This window comes from Podarcis pityusensis (genome assembly GCF_964106645.2).
Source record: "Podarcis pityusensis genome assembly, chromosome: 15".
NCBI lineage: Eukaryota > Metazoa > Chordata > Lepidosauria > Squamata > Lacertidae > Podarcis > Podarcis pityusensis.
In genome coordinates this window covers 10,304,532-10,324,332 of record NC_138040.1, presented here as the reverse complement: position 1 = coordinate 10,324,332, position 19,801 = coordinate 10,304,532, and the positions used below count along the sequence as shown (strand labels likewise).

The 19,801-nt window shown below is 45.5% G+C and overlaps 1 protein-coding gene across 1 annotated transcript in view; it reads left to right on the top strand.

Moving 5' to 3' along the window:
- The first annotated feature begins 5,267 nt into the window (after positions 1–5,267).
- GALNT17 (polypeptide N-acetylgalactosaminyltransferase 17) overlaps positions 5,268–19,801 on the top strand; it is a 127,218-nt gene continuing 112,684 nt past the window's right edge. The window contains exon 1 of the mRNA XM_080982992.1: positions 5,268–7,484. Coding sequence (XP_080839118.1) covers positions 7,247–7,484 — 238 coding nt within the window. The 5' untranslated portion in view covers positions 5,268–7,246. The remainder of the gene's footprint in view (positions 7,485–19,801) is intronic.

Here is a 19,801-nt window from a genome sequence, read left to right as displayed (position 1 = left end):
TTAACATTCTAGGATTCAGAGAGGGATTTGGTTCTAGGGAAGAGAAGGAGCTGGCAAACTTTCTCCTGGCAAGGTTCCTCTACAGTGGTTCCTCGGGTTATAGGTGCTTCAGGTTACAGACTCCGCTAACCCAGAAATAGTACCTTTGCTTCAGGATGAGAACAGAAATTGTGCGGTGGTGGCAGTTGCAGCAGCAGTGGGAGGCCCAATTAGCTAAAGTGGTACCTCAGGTTAAGAACAGTTTCAGGTTAAGAACGGACCTCCAGAACGAATTAAGTTCTTAAACCGAGGTACCACTGTGTGACAGGTATTTGGGTGACAGGTATCATTGTATCCCTGAAAGAAGCAGGTTTTATAGAGGACTTTGTACATTGCCCGGTGCATATCTTTCCTAGAAAGAAATTGTGCCACAATGGCCAAAACAGAACAGAGGTTCATCAAATAAGTGTTACTCAGAGTAGACCCACTGAAATTAATGTACCCAAGTTAGCCATGACCATTATCTTCATTGAGTCTAATCTGAGTAAGAATTGCACTGGATACAACCCATATTAGTTTACTTGCCCGCCAGTGAATATGAGAGTCAATTCTATCAAGCTGCACTGTTTGCAATTGCAACACAGAAAATATGGGTGAGAATCTTGAACCAAATGTCCACAGTTTGTATAAGTGACTCACTAAGCTGAGCAAACCAAATCTATGAGTAGCTCCAAGAAGTCTTAAGCTTAATTTTTAACTGATTGCATTTAAAACAGTGTGTATATTTATCTGTGTTTTATGTGTGTGCCAATAGGCATTTTACTGCGTTTGCAATGGCCCGTGCCTACAGGCAGTCAATATTGATTAGACCGGACTGCATGACTGCTTGAGGAAGCTCGAGATTTAGCAAGTAGAGCTTTACCTGGTGGATTCTATGTGTCACAATCTGCTAAACAGGCCAGGAGTCTTGGCTGTGGTTTGTGTGTGTGGAGTTGGCAAATCTAGGCCAGTGCGGACGCCATCTGGAAGAATGAGAATTTTTGTTATTACTTATTCCATTTATAGAATGTGTTGTGTCACTTTGGTACAGCTAAAAGGATATATTTGAGGAGACTCACCGTGAAAAGTATGTGTGCACAAGGTGGAGAGAACCACCCCGTCCGACTTCGCCATCAAAAAGGTGGCAACAGAAATGCTGGAGCCATATATGGCAAAGCCATCCAACTTCAACAGTTGTTTTTTTTTCCCCTTTCCATATGGAAGTTTCAGAGGCTTGCTCTTTTCTGTTCTCCCCTCTCCCCACCCCAGAAATTCCATGCAGTTAAAAATATGTTAGAGACTCGCATTGTCCCCAGTGCTTTGACTGCCACGTGGCTGCTCTTGTGAGATAAACAAGTCTGGATGTGATTAGAACAGTTTTAAGCTCATTTTACTGCAGCAGAATTGAGTTGGGGCTGACAGTTCTGGAAGCCGAAGTCTTTTTTATATCCACATTTCAAGCATTTTTGTTCTAAAAGTAGCTTTGGTATTCTTCCTCCAACATTAACCGCCCTGCCCCCCCCCCCAAAAAAGCATCAGTGCTCAGATCCCAAAGAATTCACTTGATTCTTGGTCACTTACCTTTCTTTTAACCCTGTTGGGCAGTGATGGAGAATCTGTAACTCTCCAAATGTTGGACTCCAGTTTCCATCAGCTGCAGCCAGCATGTTCAGGGATGACGGTGTGTGTGTGTGTGTGTGTGTGTGTGTGGCTTTTGATTTCATGTCAACTTTTGGCCAGAGGTGCTATCCTGAATGGGTTATTGATCCACTTTCATGAGAATGATTTGGTCAAAGGGATGGGCCTCATAAAGTTCAGAAGGCATTGGAGCAGCTATCTTCCTGGGTGCCAAGAGTTTTTAATTGTCTGATCTGAGATATGACAGATGGGGCTCTGGAAAGGGCTTGTTGTTGGTTGGTAGTGGATCTTAAAAGTAAAGGCAGGGTCAGCAAACTTTTTCAGCAGGGTGCCAGTCCACTGTCCCTCAGACCTTGTGAGGGGCTAGACTATATTTTTTGGGGGGTGAATGAATGAATTCCTATGCCCCACAAATAACCCAGAGATGCATTTTAAATAAAAGGACACATTCTACTCATGTAAAAACATGCTGATTCCTGGACTGTCCACAGGCCAGATTTAAAGGTGATTGGGCCTGATCCGGCCCCTGGGTCTAGTTTGTCTACCCATGGGTAAAAGTAAAGGACCCCTGACAGCTAAGTCTAGTCGCAAACGACTCTGGGGTTGCTGCACTCATCTTGCTTTACTGGCTGAGGGAACCAACATTTGTCCTCAGACAGTTTTTCCGGGTCATGTGGCCAGTATGACTAAGCCGCTTCTGGTGAAACCAGAGCAGTGCTCAGAAACACCGTTTACCTTCCCGCCAGAGTGGTACCTATTTATCTACTTGCACTTTGATGTGCTTTTGAACTGTTAGGTTGGCAGGAGCAGGGACTGAGCAATGGAAGCTCCCCTCGTTGTGGGGATTCGAGCCTCCAACCTTTCAGTCGGCAAGCCCAAGGCTCACCACAGCGAATAGTGGATCTTATTTTGCACATTATAGAATTTGACTGTCTATTCCTCCTTCCCACAGGTGACAATTGTTTGTCTTTTTAGGGGAAGGTGTGATCTCTTTATTAACAATCTAAGGGCTTTTTGATCTGGTAGTCAGCAGGTGAGCAGAGTCACACACAGGAGAGAATCCTGGGAATTTTTGTTGTTGAGTGTGCTGGGGATTTTAGCTCTGTTGGGGGGGGGGACTACAGTTCCCAGGATTCTCTTGGAGGGGGGAGATGGTTGGTTCAAATGTATGGTATGCATCCTAACTGAGTTTATGCTGACTCCATTATGGGCATGTCAGTGGATGGGTCAGGTTGGCTGCCTTGGTGAGCACTCAAGGGCACAAGCACAGTGAATGTAGATTCAGACTTGCCATTCATTGCTGATTGGTTCAAGGAGAGACAGGAGGGGGAGCAGATTATAGGAGCCAGGAGTTTCAACCCCCCCCCCCCAAATGCTGAGCAATGGGGGAGATGTAGCTCTTGGAGGTTCCCCCACCATCAAATTTGGTAAGTGAACAGAAAGTTCAGTGAAAGGCACTGTTTTCTTCTAGCGAATGTGTAAAGGCTAGTGAACATTGATTGTGCTCCAATAATCATGACGATTATGCCGACTTGGGTGAAGCCCATTAAAACATGTGTTGTTCATCAGTGCTCAGATTGTTGGAAGAAAGTTTGCAGAGGCCGTAAACTAAATCCATAAACTCTGTCCCTAGACTCCCTGCTAGTTAACCAATTCATACCACTTAGGCTTTCAGAACAGAAGGGAAAGCAGCTCTTCTGCCCCACCCACTTCTGGAATTCAGCCTTTTTTTTTTAGAGGAAACTGTCTACTTTAGGGAAAGGCCACTTTTAAATGGGTTTGTATTTCAGCCATGTCTTTATTTTATTATGCATATCTACAGTGTCATAAAAATGTATCAACATAGTGTACAATGTATTAGAATATAATCAGCAAAGAGCACCACCAAAGGCAAATTATAATATAATATAATATAATATAATATAATATAATATAATATAATAATTATAATGTTATATCCATATATTATATGGATTTCTGCACCACTTGGGAAGTGTGTGTGTGTAATATGCAATATATATAATGTAAGTAGTTTTAACTTTTTTTAAAAAAAGAAACTTTTTTTCTTTTTTCATGAAAAAGATTAAATATGATGGCAGAGGTCTCTCTTCTCCCATTACTCTGCTCACTTGTGGCGCTTGTGTGGGTGAATATGTGTAAATATGTCTGAATGAGTGTTTATCACAGTGGATATGACTATCAAGGTCTACTATCCCTGCCAGCTATGCTCTGTCTTCACTGTTGGAGGCAGCCCGCTTCTACATTCCAGTTACTGTGGGAGCAGAGAGAGCTGTTGTGCTCAGGTCCTGCTTACGGGTTTCCTAGATCTGGTTGACCACTGTGATAACAGGATGCTGGACTAGATGATGATGAAGAAGAAGAGTTTGGATTTGATATCCCACTTTATCACTGCCCTAAGGAGTCTCAAAGCAGCTAACAATCTCCTTTCCCTTCCTCCCCCACAACAAACACTCTGTGAGGTGAGTGGGGCTGAGAGACTTCAGAGAAGTGTGACTGGCCCAAGGTCACCCAGCAGCTGCATGTGGAGGAGCGGAGATGTGATCCCGGTTCCCCAGATTATGGGTCTACCACTCTTAACCACTACACCACATTGGCCTGATCCAGCAGGCTCTTCTTCTGTAAATTACCCCCAAGATCGGAGTCAAGATGCCTACAATATAAGTTGCTGAGGAACGTAAGTGGGGAGGACATGGCTACCCTCCTGTCCCACTTGTGGGCACTGTGAGAAGATGGTGGACTAAATGGGCCACTGGCCAGCAGGATCTTCTTATGGCTCCACTCAACTTTGGTTTTTGCTCCAACCTCTTTGTGCCTTGGCAGTACCTACCACTGGTGAGCATCCAACTCCCATGGAGTGGCAGAGCATGCTTTAATGGTGCCCGGGGCTCACCTGTGTGTGGGGTGTGTGTGTGTGTGCAGGGCAGAAGGTGAAAGGAGCCCATTGCATGTTAGCCCAGCCCTACCACCGACACCGCTGGAGCGACGCTAGACCCGAGCTGCTTTGCAAGACTGGAATGTTCCCAGCTTCACAAAGCACCACCGGGCCCTCCACCACTTTGCAGGCCACACTTCCATAAAAAAAAACAGCAAGGCAGTAGACAACACAGAACACTGCAATTAAAAGCATCGGTGAAAGATTCAGTAAATATTGGTTGCTTTAAAAATAAACTCGCATTGCGGAGGCCTGTCTGTATCACAAAGTTTTTAGGAGCTGTCTGAAAGGAGGTGTTGAATGATTCCTACCAAAACCTCTCCTGGCAAGGAGTTCCACAGGGCAGAGCTTGCCACACTAAAGGCTGGGTCCCCTAGCAGGAGAGATTGGATCGATCCAAAGGAGCAGGGGGGGCTTTAGTCACCATTTCAGGGCGTTTTTAAAACCTGGGCATTTGCAGATTAAACTGTGCTTAAGAGGAAAGCTGCTCAGGCAGGTTTAAAAGTTGGCAACCCGCAGGTGTGGGCGAATAGAATTGATTTCAGCAATAACTGGTGTGCGCCTGTGTCGTGGTGTTCAGAGAGCCTAACTCCTAGAGGTGCGGGGGGGGGCGGTTTAAAACCTCCTCCATAGAACCCCTCTCTTTCTGCCTGCATGCAGCATTTGAAAGCATCATTTTCCAAGCCCGGCCTCCAATCGCGAACCGGTGGCCAATTCCCCTTCTTTTCCCCAGCCCAGGTTTTCTTTGCAACGCCTCCTTTGAGCCATGCAAGGGGGATTTTGTTCTCCCCCTTTCCTCCGAGCACAGTGAAAGCGGATGGCTCCAACGGCGGCTGCGATGGGAAGCTGCGGCCGGGGAGCGCAACGAAGGACCATCAGCCGCGCAGGGACCGCCACGATCACCACCATCGCTGCTGCTGCTGCTGCTGCTTCCTCCTCCTCCTCCTCCTCCTCGCTCGGGCCCCGGAAGATCCCTCGGAACAGCTTCGTGGAGGCCACGATGACCTGATTACCCGGGGTACCGCCCCCCCATCCTCCTCTTCCTCCACATCCTCTTCTCCAGCCTCGCCACCATTTAGAGATACATCCTTTGCGCACCGGAGGCGAGCCGCGGGAAGGGGTGGGGGTAGCCGCAGCACCGAACCCCCCTCGGCGGGAGAGGGAATGCGCGTCTGGCGAGCCGGCGAGGGGCTGCGACCGGGGAGGGGAGAGCGAAGGCGAAGAAAGGCGGCGGAGGGTCCTATTATTAGCAACACCTGCTTCCGCCTCCCCCCCCCCCCTTCCCGCGATGTCGCTTTCACATCCAGAGCGCAGGCGATTCCCATTCTAGCTGCGGGCGCTGCGCCCTAAAGACCAATTAAAAGCATCTCAGAAGGGGGTCCAAGCGGAATGGGAACGGGGGGTTGCTGCCCTTTGCTTCCATCTTTCGCCTCCTTTTATCCGTATCTTTGTTAAAGTCACTTTCTCTCCTCTTCTGTCTCTCTGCAGATTCTCCCTCCCCCTCCCTACGAAGTCTTTTGTCACTGTCTCTCTGCACGTTTCCTCCCTCTTCCCTTCCCCCGCTCCGCATTTCCTAACAATTAGGTTTTTTTGAGCCCTTAATTCCCACCCAGGTTCCTAAAGTATTGAGAAAGAGAAGCGAAGAGACGCGTGTTTGTTTGCTCTTTCTCCTTTTTGGAGAGAGACTGTGCGCCTCTGCCTACCCCCACCCCAGTTGTTGGAGAACAGGATACAACCTTTCTTGGGGGAATGTCATCCCTCTCACCACCTGGCCCCCTTCCTAAAGTCTGAAAGCGTCCCAGTAACCCCACTTAGGATTCCTCTCCCTCTCTCCCCATCCCTGTGAAAGTTATATTGTATTCTCTTGCCATTCCTCCCTGTTTCTTATTTTGTTTTTCCTGCAACCTTTGAGTCCCTTGAGAACTGAGCCGATGCTGTATTGGATAAGGTTCTTCCTTGTCCAGCTATTGCTTTATTTTAAAGGACCTCAAGGGTTGACCCACAATCCTGGGGCCTCCTTCCTTGGGACACTTGGGTCTTCTGCTGCCAAGTAAGTTCCATTTCAAAGACCACGGGAGGATTACAAAGCCTCTGCAACGAAGTTGAATTGTTTCCTTCTGCAAGAGTTTTCATGCAAGTCTGAGCTGTTTGCCTTTCCGAAATCCAGTAGTGTCAAGGGGCTCTTGCTGGCAAGTAGGGGGGTGGGGGCAGCTGCTGAAGAGGTCTTCTGGTATCTCCTTCCAATAGGGATTGGAAACTCAAAGGACCTCCCTGCTTCACTGAGATCTGCAGAGAGCAATGGTTGGCTTTCTTTCCAGGAGCAGGTGCACCTATTTCTGGAGTGGCAGAGCTGATCTGAGCTGCCTTTCAAGATTATCGCCACCTGCAAACATTTGTCGCTTCCCCTTGCTGTGAATAGCCCAGCTGTGGAAGCTGGAAAAAAAGGAGGGAGGCTGCCCACAAGGACAAGCTGATGGGGAAATGTGTTCTCACCTCCTCCCTTCCTCCTTCTCCTCCTCTTGCTCCTAGTGAAAGTAGCCAGAGAGCAGGTCATCCGACTTCTGCTTCCACCCTTCTCCTTTGGTTATTGCCCAAGTAGTCACCTGAGTTGCATCTCCCACTTTGGGCAGTTCTTTGATGGCTTCTCTGAGGAGAGTGAAAGTCCTGCTGGTCTTAAACTTGATTGCAGTCGCTGGGTTCGTCCTCTTCCTGGCCAAGTGCAGGCCCATCGTCGTGAAGAGTGGGGACTCCTTCCATGAAATCCACCCCAGGGCAGAAGTGTCCAACTTGACTGCCCGTGCTGGAAACCCCATTCAGGATGCAGTTTTGAAAAGGCTGTCACTTCTCGAAGACATTGTCTACAGACAGCTCAATGGTAGGTGTGCACCTCCTTTTTCTCCTTCTAATCTAGAGGAACTTCCTTTCTTTTATCTGTACCTCTGCTATGGTTAGACCGGCTTTAGGCTGCAGTGCAAAGAATCTGCTGGATGATGGGGGATGAATTGGGAAGATAACTAAAGGCCAGTGTGTGAGAGAGATGCATGGCTAGGGCTCCAGGTTCCACCGCTGGTACCAGCTGCTTGAAAGATCAGATAGCAAGTGATGGGACAAGTTCCTATCTGAGGGCCTGGAGGGCTGCTTCCAGTCAGAGTAAACGATTCTGGGGCTATATGGACAAATAGTCCTAATGGTATAAATGCTTAGGACAACTATAAGGCATCATGGTGCATAGTTAAGTTATGGAATTTGCCCCTATAAGAAGCAGTGATGGCCACCAACTTGAATGGCTTTTAAAAAGTATCGGACAAATTCTACTTTCACAGTCAGAGGCAGAATCATAGACTTGCAGAGCTGGAAGGGACCCTGAGATTGATATAGTCCATCTCCCTGCAATGTAGGAATATGCAGCTGTCCCATATGAGAATCGAACTTGCAACCTTGCCATTATCAGTGCCACACTCTAACCAACTGAGCTATCCACTCAGATAGCTGTTGCCTGTGGGCTTTCTGTGGGCATTTGGTTGGGCACTGATGAGGAACTAGGTGGACCCCCTTTGACCTGATCCTGCAGGTTCATCTTATGTTCTTAACTTCCAATGTTTTGAGAAGAGGCTGCAGCCCAATCACAGAGCACGTGTGTTGCTTGCAAATGTTCCCAGTTCTGCCCTTGGCATATTCAGATTCAGACTTGCATCTAAATCCCTGGAGAGCCATTGGGAGTCGGTGTACATCAAGAGGTGTGGAAGCTGTGGCCTTCCAATGATGCTGGACTGCAAGCCCCCAACAGCCCCTGGCACCATGACAAATAGTCAGAGATGATGGGAGCTATAATCCAGCATCTGGAGTCCATTATCTTCTTCACTCCTGATCTAGGTGGGCCCAATGATCTGACTTAGTAGAAGACAGCATTCTATGCTCCTATATGTTAAATCCTGCACTCTCTCTTTTCCTTTGAAGTCTGGTGAGGTCTCCCAGATGTTAACAAAGCATTCCAAGCTTGAAATAAGCAGGACATGTTCCGTGAGTTGAAGTAAGATGTGTGCTCTGAAGTGTGGTGGCTGCCTTCCTCGTATGTTTTTGTAGATACCTACCGCCTTCACTACAGTCCTCTTCCCCTCCCCACTTAGAATCATCATTGGGAGGGGGGTTATCTGTACACACAGTGGTTTCGACATGTGTTATCTCTGTGCATGTGATTGTGTGAAAACCCAGCACAATTACCTACTTCTGAAGCACAGAAAGCTTTAGAGAACCTCACCAAGCTTTCAACTGCAGCCATTGTGCGTTTGCTTTTTTTGATGCGGACTCCCTACAGGCAAAGTTAATGCTCACTCTTTGTTGCGTCTGTTGGTAGCAAAAGGGGAGGGAGAATCTGCCAGGAGGCAACTATGTTCTATCACTTCAGCAACTTGGCAGTAGAAAGGAAGCTACCCTGGAGTAAAACAGATTTACCTACCCTGGAGTAATGGCTTCCAGCATGTGTTCCTCTTCCCCAGTCCTGATAAGATAATCACTCAGGTGTGATTTATGGAGCACTTTTTTTGAAATGCCTGGGGCCACAGCCCTATGCACACTTAAGGAGTGGGGGGGGGGGTAATCCTGAGTAAACATGTACAAGTTCTGCCTCCATTGTCAAGGCAGGTTGCCTCTGAGTACTAGTTGCAGGGAATTGCAACTGAGGAGACACGGGTGTTGTGGTCTAAACCACTGAGCCTCTTGGGCTTGCCAATTGAAAGGTCACGGTTTGAATCCCCATAATGGGGTGAGCTCCCGTTGCTCTGTTCCAGCTCCTGCCAACCTAGCAGTTCGAAAGCATGCCAGTGCAAGTAGATAAATAGGTACCACTGTGGCCGGAAGGTAAATGGCATTTCCATGCACTCTGGTTTGTGTCACGGTGTCCCCTTGTGCCAGAAGCGGTTTAGTCATGGTGGCACATGACCCAGAAAGCTGTCTGTGGACAAACGCCGGCTCCGGATGAGCACCACAACCCCATTGTCGCCTTTCACTGGACTTAACCGTCCAGGGGTCCTTTACCTTTTACCTGCTTGTGGGCTTCGCATGGGGGTTTCTAGTTGATCACTGTGGGAACAGCATGTTGGAGTAGATGGGCCTTTGGTTTGATCCAGCAGGTACCTCTTCTCTTAGTTATTTTATGACCATAACTATATGCTAAGTATTTCCCCCCTGTGTATATGTGTGACTCCTGGGATAGTTGTGATCCTGTCTTGGCCCCCATCCATTTCCTTTGAAACCCTCAACAAATGTCTCTGTATTAGAAAGCTGCATATGAATAATGAGGCTTTACCTCAGAAGGGAGGGGGCCAGTCTTGACTTAAGCCTGTCACTTTCCCACTTTGTAATACTGCAAATTAGATTGTCCACATTTTCAGACTAAAGTATTAAGACAGGGATGATGGCGGCACCATTTCTCTGTAAAAAAACACCAGTAGGGTGTCTAGGCAGCTTTACCTCACAAGAGATGGAATTTGGAGAGCACGATCACATCACGAAGCAAACCGTGTGTTAACAATCCAGATGGAATCCAGAATAATAATAATAATAATAATAATAATAATAATAATAATAATAAATTTATTATTTACAAGCCTCCCATCTGACTGGGTTATCCCAGCTCCTCTGGGTGGGTTCTAGCAAATTAAAACACAATACAAGAAATCCTTATAAGATTTTGCTGAGGAAACCAAACAAAAACAATGTATAATTTGAAGAGAAATGAACAGCGGTTTTTACCTGTTTAATTCAGGCATGGTGCATAGCAGGGAGACATTCAAACAAACATACAAAGGAAAGAGTCCCTCAGAACTACATAGCCAATTGGGGGGACATGTTACCTCAGCAAACATCATGCCACTCCACCTGGTTGCTAAGAAACACCTCCCCCATCAGCTGACCTACTGAGAAAAGAATTAACCATTAAGTTGCAAACTGAATGATCTCTGCTGTTCTGCTTCAACAAATTATGTAGGTCTTGTTCATGTCATTTGTCTGCTACTGTATAACATGAAGTTCTGTGGACGCCTAGCAGGATTTTGTGTATGAAAGTTCACCACCTTTTGCATGATGCCTCCTGCTAGCAGGAGGCTGGTGTGTTAGCTCAGACTTCAGTGGTTGCAATCATGTGATCAGAGTCAACAGTATCATGCCTCAATGGAAGGCCCCTCCAGATGACTTATTTATAGAGCATTCTTTTATTCTCTTGCACAAAGCTTACACGGAGGTTACATTATATCCAGCCTTTAGTCAGCATTTGTTCGTGGGATGGTTATATCACAATCGGCATTCACTTTCATTTTATCCTGATTCACTTGTGGGGTGTTCACATGCCTTCCCAATATTCATTCATTCTTCCCACACTTTTAAATCCATCTGGCTCCAAAGCACTGAGGGTCAGATTATTATTTCTTAAAAGTGGTTTTGTTGTACTAGGGCAGACAAGTCCAACCGGTCGATCGAGATCTACAGGTAAATCGCTGGGTGTCCCTGGTCAGTCGCAGGTTGATTGCTTGATCCTGGGCAATCTTGGGCAAGTAATCTTGCGTTTCCCCTCCCCTGGCGCTAGTTCCATCTTCCGCCACCCCCTCAGCAGTATACAGTGGTGTTGTTGGCAACTGGAAGTAATGTTCGCTTTAGTGCTGCATGAGATATTCATCGTTGAATTAAAAAAAAGCTCAGCAACTCTGTGTCCCCCCCCCTAAAAAAAACTCAACAACTCTTGGCAATGACAATGGGTAGACACTGCCAGTTTTATTATACTTGGAGTAGATCACAGTCGCTATAGAGATGGACGTGACTGTACTAGGGCAACCATACCAGCCACCTCCTAGGGGCCATGGAGGCTTCAGCCCCTACAATAAAATATTTGAGGGGGCCGGGCACCCACAAAGTTGATGGGCATTCCCATTCAAATGGTGTGTGGGCACTGCATCATGTGATGGATTATGTGGGGCAGGGCTTACCTGGCCCCCATAATATTTTATTCAAGTTGGTACCCCTGAGAGCAACAGAGCCCTTCCACCCACTTAAACCCTGTACCTAAAGTTCCAGTAGGCACTTGATTCTCTCTTGCCAAATACTGATAATCTGGAGGTGCCCGGAGGCTGTGCAAGATCACCTCCCAATGTCTTCCATTTTAGGCTTAATATGCCTGAGGAGCACAGCATCATGGTTAGAGTGTTGGACTAGGACCTGGGAGACCTGGGTTCAAAATCCTACTCGGCAATAAATTTTGCTGGGTGACCTTGGGCCAGTCACTGCCTCTTAGCCTAACCTACCTCACAGGGGCCACAGACAGAAATCTTGCCCAATTCTTGCATTAAAATTACCCAAGAGGATAATTTTATCCTTCTTAGGCCTCTCTGATAGGATGGTATCCAGCTGAGAATAAAACAATTTTTCGTTAATATCTTCATCGGCATCCACTCTCTCAAGGCAAACCTAAAAAAAATAGTATAAACACTGACAACTGGGAAACACTGACTTGTGAGTGCTCCAATTGGAGAATAGCCTTTACCAAAGGTGTCATGGGCTTTGAAGATGCTGGAATTCAGGACGAAAGGGAGGAACATGATAAGAGGAAGGCACGCTTGGCAAACCCACACCGTGATCAACTCCCACCTGGAAACCAATGTCCCCACTGTGGAAGGACGTGTGCAGCCAGAATTGGCCTCCACAGTCACTTACGGACTCACTGTTAAAACCATGTTCATGGAAGACAATCTTACTTGGCTACGAGTGATCGCCAAAGAAGAAGTAGAAGACCACCTCACAGGGGGGTTGTGAGTATTCATTGCAGAGGTGAAGTACCACCTTGAGCTTCTTGGATATAAATGCAAAATAAAATATAAATAATAAACCTGTAGTGTTGCAGGCACCCAAGAGGATTTTGCACAACACCTGTTGTGATCACCTGCTTTTCAGAAGCAGATAATTGTCCTACTCTCCAGAGTTTCAGGGTCATAGACAAGATGCGAATCACAAAATTTATTTGGCTAATAATAATAATAATAATAATAATAATAATAATGCAGGTGTGGAGGTTCATATTGATCAGGGCCCTGATGCAGATAGGGATTTTAAACTTCTTATCTGCCTCCTGTCCCACCACCATCACCCAGGGCTGTGAACCACACCATGACTCCCATGTTTGCAATCTCTATTTTAAGGAGCCCACAGCACAATTGATTTGGGATTTGGGAAGACGACTTGGGCTTTCTGCAAGCAGCAGTTGCTTAGATATTTTTTTCTTTATGGTTTCCATTTGACAAGATGCATATGCAGTTTCACTGTAGTAAAACCTCTTAGCGGTTTACAAGAAATATTAGCATCAACACGGAAGAGTGTTAAAAACAACAAAGGACATTTGAAGAGAATTAAAATTAAGTAAACAAAAATTGAAATGCATTAACCTTATATATGTCTGTGTAGGCTTGTCTAAACAAAGAATGTTTTAGGCAGGTGCAAGAAAAGTGTGCAGTGAAGGCGGCTGCCTGGTTCAAATCAGCAGGGAGTTCCAAAGTGTATAGGTTCTGCCACAGTTAATGATTGACAGCTGAAGAATGAGCGTTACATGACACCTGTAATAATGTCAGTTCCACAGATCAAAGTGGTCAAGTGGGCACATATGGGGCAAGGTTTCCTTCCCTCTCTTCTGTTTTTTCAGATGCACCTATGGGGTTTATTTGTGTGTGATTTTAATATTGGCTTCATTTACAGGTTGGTGATGTGGGTGTTAATATTTTATGTATTGTGTCCATGGAGTAGAGCAGCAATTTCTGATTACCAGAAACGTCATGGTGTTGGGGAGAAAAAGATGGGGATTGAAGGGATGTCAAGTTTCTGAAACATCACTCCCCCCCCCCCGCCCCACAATGTAGTGATTTGTACCTTTTGGAACAAGTTAAACAATTCAGCAATACGTATGGGTCACCCCTGACAGCTGCTAATTAAATCCTCAAGCTACATTTCTTTTTATGGCACAGTGGAGATATTTCTATTACAATCTCACAAGGTACAACGCTTTTGAGATGTAGGGAGGGAGCTTTAAAGCTGCTGTGTGGGATGCAGGAACATGGTTGGAAGTTGTAAGGAATCTAGGTGAGAGATCTAATTAAAAGCTGACTCAAAGGCCACCAGCTCCACCCTCTCTTCTTAAGCATCCCCTATGGATTTGCAAATTGAGGCGTGATCTTGATGCCAAGCGCTGTTTCTTGATAGCTTTGTTTCTTGCAGAGCTTAAAAGCAGTTTGGTGTGTGCACTGGGAAAAAACAAAAGCAAAAAACAACACCCCACCACCTTTAACTTTCTGTGCGGTGTGCCTGAACTTTAGCTGTTCTCTCCTGGAGTTTTGAGCATTAAATTAATGCATGGTTGCACAGGGACGGAATGGTGTTTTCTTTGCGAATCGGCTTGGCATTTCAGAGGAGAGGCAATCATCCTGTTGATCCTTGTTTATACATGCTCATCCACCATTACAATGATCCACCTGTATTTTACAAAGAAGAGGTAGAATCTAGGAAAGCGAATTTCACTGGGACCAGCTCACACCAGGCTGCCATTCCGTAAACTGCAATGGGAAGTGGGAATCTTTCAGAAGATGAGAGATTGCTGATTTTAGTGGAGACTACAGGGCCAGTCCTACCGTTAGTCATTTGGTGGGAAACTCTAGAAGTTGAACCAAACAACAACCCCGGAACATTTTTGGTATGAAAACATACAGGATTTTAATGGGAAATGCACCTATTGCAAGCAGAGCAGTATGACCACCTTCCCAAATGGTTTTGAAAACACAACTACATATAACTGCCCCTATAGCACCATGGGCACCAGGCATGATGGATGCTCAGCGAAAAGGACACAAGGAGAGGTTCATAGGCACGCGCAATTTGTTTCCATCTATCATCTTTTACTGGGTGTTTTACTTATTATTATTATTTGAGTGCTGCCTGCTCTTGTGAATGGATTTCATGTTCTGAGTTTTGAGGGGGAGAGTGGAAAACTGTTCACCAACCAGATTGTTCTGGTGATCAGGGGCTTGCAGACTTACGTGGTTTGGAGCAGAATGGAAATGCTTGCTAGTGCTTCACAAGGGCAAGAATTCACACAGGGATGCTCTGGATGAATTCCGTTGTGTATTGTATATTTCCACTTGTGTGTGGATTGGTGAGTTCCATTTCACTTTTCTCAGGCAAGGCTAAGTAGGATGTAAAAATGTGCTCCACCAGCTATAAAGATGGATATATTTTTTAAAAAAAACCTATTGCAGTTTTGATACCCTTGTGACTTCTATGTGTATGTTTACACCTGTGATTTAGATGCTGGATAATTCTTTATATTCCATTTATAGCTCACCTATTTGAGCTTTTGTATTATGTGTGCATGCTCGAGTTCTTGCTCACTTCTGTTGCTCTTGTTGGTTGAGAGTGACAATCAAGTTCTTTTGCACCTTAACCATGGGTGTGACTCAGGATGGGACATTTTTCTTGAATCCAGGCACATTTCATTGGAAGCTTCTAATGGATGCTGCTAAAATCCTTTCACTTCCACCCCCAATGTGCAGTGAAGTTACTTCTGTGGAACTCAATGGGCTGGTGTCCCTCACTTGTCTTTGTGATTACATACTTGGTAATATTAGCAATTTCTCTCTTCATTTAGACTCCTTTACAGACTTGGTGTATTCCACCCGCCACATATATAGATACTTAATCATTGTATTGCATCATAGGTTTTGTAGTCCTAAGAATTCCTAAACCAGCTTTTTCCCCTGGCCAAGCTCCTACTGAGTAATGAAAGTTGAGGGCCAAGTGACGAGAGTGCCATGGAGCACCCCAAAAATAAAAGCAACTGCATCAAATAGAATTACAGAATTCTAGAGCTGGAAGGTCATCAAGTCCAACCTGGTGCAGGAATCTTAACTAGATCATACATGACAGATGGCCACCCAACCTCTGCTGAAAAACCTCCAGGGAAGGAGAGTCCACCTGTGGGAGTTTGTTCCACTGTCAAACAGCTCTTGTTGTCAGAAAGTTCTTCCTGGTGTTGAGTCAGAATCTGCTTTCTAAGGAGTGAGACTCTGCACCCAATTGTTCAGGAAGGAATTGGGACATCACTCAATAGCACTGTAACGGCTCCTGAGTTCCAGGTTTGGTCCAAGTTGGTGCTTACGTATATAGGTGCTGGAAACTCCTTTGACCAGGCAAAGGAGCTATAACCCATTGCAGTAAAGCAGGAAAGTGGGGAGCTGTCCACAGAGATTCTGCCAGGGACAGTGCTGAAACCAGGCATTTTTGCTGCCCTGCATTCAGAAGCCCTGCCCGGTTCTTTTAACATGCATTGGGTCGACTTTCAGAGAGAGACAACCTCTTGCTTGTTGGCTCCTCTGAGCCATGTGCTTGGAGTGATGCATGTCTACAAGAAACAGCAAAGCATGAGCATTTCTACAGAACAGGGGAGCCCATACTGTTAAGACTGTCTCAAAGGGAGTTAGGATACGGCTCTATCTCAGCTTTGCCTATTAGTTTGTGGACTGGTAATACATTAGCTTCTCTCCAGCTAATTTGTATTCAGGATAGACCAACTGAAACCAATGGCCCCAAGTTAGTTGTGTCCATTAGGTTCAATGGGTCTGAGATCTGCCCTGTACATAAGAACAGCATCTATAACATTTATGGAAACTGCCTCTTTTCTGGGGAACTTTGAGTCAAAACTGCTGCTTGCACTGTTTGCTCTTGCACTGATGGATTGGCAGTCTGACATAAAGCTTCTTTTCATTGATACAACTTGTTAGAACAGTGGTTGAAGCTATGGAGTGCTATAGTGAAGCATACGGGGCTGGCTCAATGAATGATGGTAATTCAGCCCATGGAAAATAATGTGAAAATTAGATGACTTAAAAGGGTGATTATGTGGGGAATGCAAAAGGATTGGACTGTCAGCAAATATTAACTAGAATAGCCAATTAATCCATCTATTTTTGACATGCAGGGTAATGCGGCTCACACTTCAGGCTAAGAAGATCTAGAAATCCCAAATAAATACATTTATCTAAAATGATTATATAGGTAAGCAATGGTGGTTTACAGAAATTAAAACTGATGTGATGCCTGGAAAGGAACACATCATTTTCAGCTTTTTATATCAGTATGTCCATGTTGTACCTGGTTAGATGTGTGTGTGTTGATTCTTCTATTTCCCTTCAAGCAGTTCACTCTTTTTGCAAAAATTCTATTGATAAAAGAGGACTAAAGCATACATGGAGCCATATAACAGAACGAACTTGGAATAGATCAAACCCAGCAAGATAAATGGCATACAGAGAGTACAATGGCAATGTGTACCATCTGCAATATAATCTCCATTTAACATCACATTTAGATTGAATTTGCCATTCCTGTGTTTGTTTTGCCATATAAGTTGCAAGTAGCCATCGCATGGCTGCAAAGTCCACTGGATCCACATCTCCCTGAATAACCCACAGCTGATGACTCAGTTTTTCATATATGGAAATAAACAAGACCTTTTAAAACCAGTTTGTATGTAAAACCAGCATATGTAAAAGTACCCTGCCAACCCTGAGCTGTGACCAAGCTGTTGGTGACCAGCGAATGAGTAATCAGAGTTTTACAGTGAACATTAGCATTCCTACCCACAAACAGAGAGTGTAAGCAAAGCTGAGGGTCTAGTAAGATTCTTCAGCTGGTAATCAATTTCCATCACCACTAAAACTCAACTCTTATTTACATGAATACAGTCCACCTGCACATGGCAGTAGGTGCCCTGTGTGCTAAAATCCCACCAACACTGCAGGGAGGGGGACATGTTTTCAAAACATGATTGAGGCACACTGGAATCGTAAGGCACCCGTTAACTTTCTTTAAAAGAATTCCCCCTTGCCTATGTGGTTTAGAGGACCAAATCTTTGACCAATGTGAGGGGGTAAAATCTGATTCCCATGCTAACCTTAGACTACTGAATGGGGGAAATTGTACTCCTAGGAGCATTACTGCTGTTGGCATCCAGATAATGGTGTGCGGCACCAGGGGAGGAGTCAAACCGCTGGAGAATCACTGTGGCTGCAGAGACCGGTAATTCATAACTGTGTAGTGCAGATCATTAAGACCAAGTTGTTAAAGGAACTCCAAGACCCCCAAACTAACCTCTTGAAACCCCTAAGGCAGCCTTTCTTAACCTTGGGTCCCATCACCCCTAGCTAGCAAGGCCAGAGCTCAGGGATGATGGGAGTTGTAGTCCAACAACATTTGGGGACCCACAGGTTGAGAACCGCTGCCTTAAGGGATTGTGTCTTACACACTTTCACTGCTGGGTCTTTGACAGGAGAGGAAATTTGTGCTTCAAAGAGTTCTGTCTACACCCACAAACCCATCTGATGAGCCCAAATCCCCATTGGATTGCCTTCTCTAACAGTTGGAGGGAGGGAGGGCTGTAGTTTAGTGGTTGAGCATCTGCTTGAATGCAGAAGGTCTCTGGTTCAATCTCCATCATCTCTAGGTAGGGCTGGCAAAGACCACAGTCTGAAATCCTGAAGAGCTACTGCCAGTGGAGACACTATAGAGCTAGTTGAACCATAAGTATGACTTGGTGTAAGGCAGGTTAGGAAGGGCCAAGGTGTAGGAAGCTGCAAGGTCTACGAAGTATGGGAATGGCCATAGTTCAGGGATGGAGCACCTGCTTTTTATGCAAAAGGGTCCAGGCAACTCCAGGAAGGGCTGCTGCCAGTCAGTGCAGGTGATACTGAGCTAGCTGGAAACCTCAGATACGCAGATGACACAACCTTGATGGTAGAAAGTGAGGAGGAATTAAAGAACCTTTTAATGATGGTGAAAGAGGAGAGCGCAAAATATGGTCTGCAGCTCAACATCAAAAAAACGAAGATCATGGCCACTGGTCCCATCACCTCCTGGCAAATAGAAGGGGAAGAAATGGAGGCAGTGAGAGATTTTACTTTCTTGGGCTCCATGATCACTGCAGATGGTGACAGCAGTCACGAAATTAAAAGACGCCTGCTTCTTGGGAGAAAGGCGATGGCAAACCTAGACAGCATCTTAAAAAGCAGAGACATCACCTTGCCAACAAAGGTCTGTATAGTTAAAGCTATGGTTTTCCCAGTAGTGATGTATGGAAGTGAGAGCTGGACCATAAAGAAGGCTGATCGCCGAAGAATTGATGCTTTTGAATTATGGTGCTGGAGGAGACTCTTGAGAGTCCCATGGACTGCAAGAAGATCCAACCTCTCCATTCTGAAGGAAATCAGCCCTGAGTGCTCACTGGAAGGACAGATCGTGAAGCTGAGGCTCCAATACTTTGGCCACCTCATGAGAAGAGAAGACTCCCTGGAAAAGACCCTGATGTTGGGAAAGATTGAGGGCACAAGGAGAAGGGGATGACAGAGGACGAGATGGTTGGACAGTGTTCTCGAAGCTACCAGCATGAGTTTGACCAAACTGCGGGAGGCAGTGGAAGACAGGAGGGCCTGGCGTGCTCTGGTCCATGGGGTCACGAAGAGTCTGATACGACTAAACGACTAAACAACAAACATCAGCATCGACATATGACTCAGTATAAGGCAGCTTCCTATATTCCTAATTGGATAGTTTATCTCTCTTACTGCTCCAACTGGCGATAAATCATAGAGTTATTGACCCACATTCTAACATGGTGGTAGCAATTATCTAAAAATAATGCAGTAATGAAGTGGCATGATGACCGAAAGTTGTGCCGAAACCAAGTGCAAACTGGGACAAGGATTTCACATGGCGTGCGGAACAGCTGAACTCCTGATGTCATCTGACAAATCCTGCATTTCTTTTGCGGACCATAAAAGGAATACTTCAAGGAGGGAGAACTTTCAAGCCCAGGAGCATTGCATTAAATTGTTCTGTTGTGTTTCTTTCCCCACAATGGACCAGAATATGGAATACAGGGATATGTGTCCTATTTTAGAGGACAGTTCTCTATTTGAAGGGACACCCTGCCCAAGTTTGTTTTTAAGAGAAATTTCCATCATGCCCATATGGTGAAAACTTGAAACACCATAACTGTGATGGAAACAAATGCTATGTTTATTTAAATGTAACAACATAGGGGACCTGCAAAAAAGCAGAAATAAAGAATATTAACTGAATCAACCAAGGATTGGAAGGAATGCTTCTTCCTTG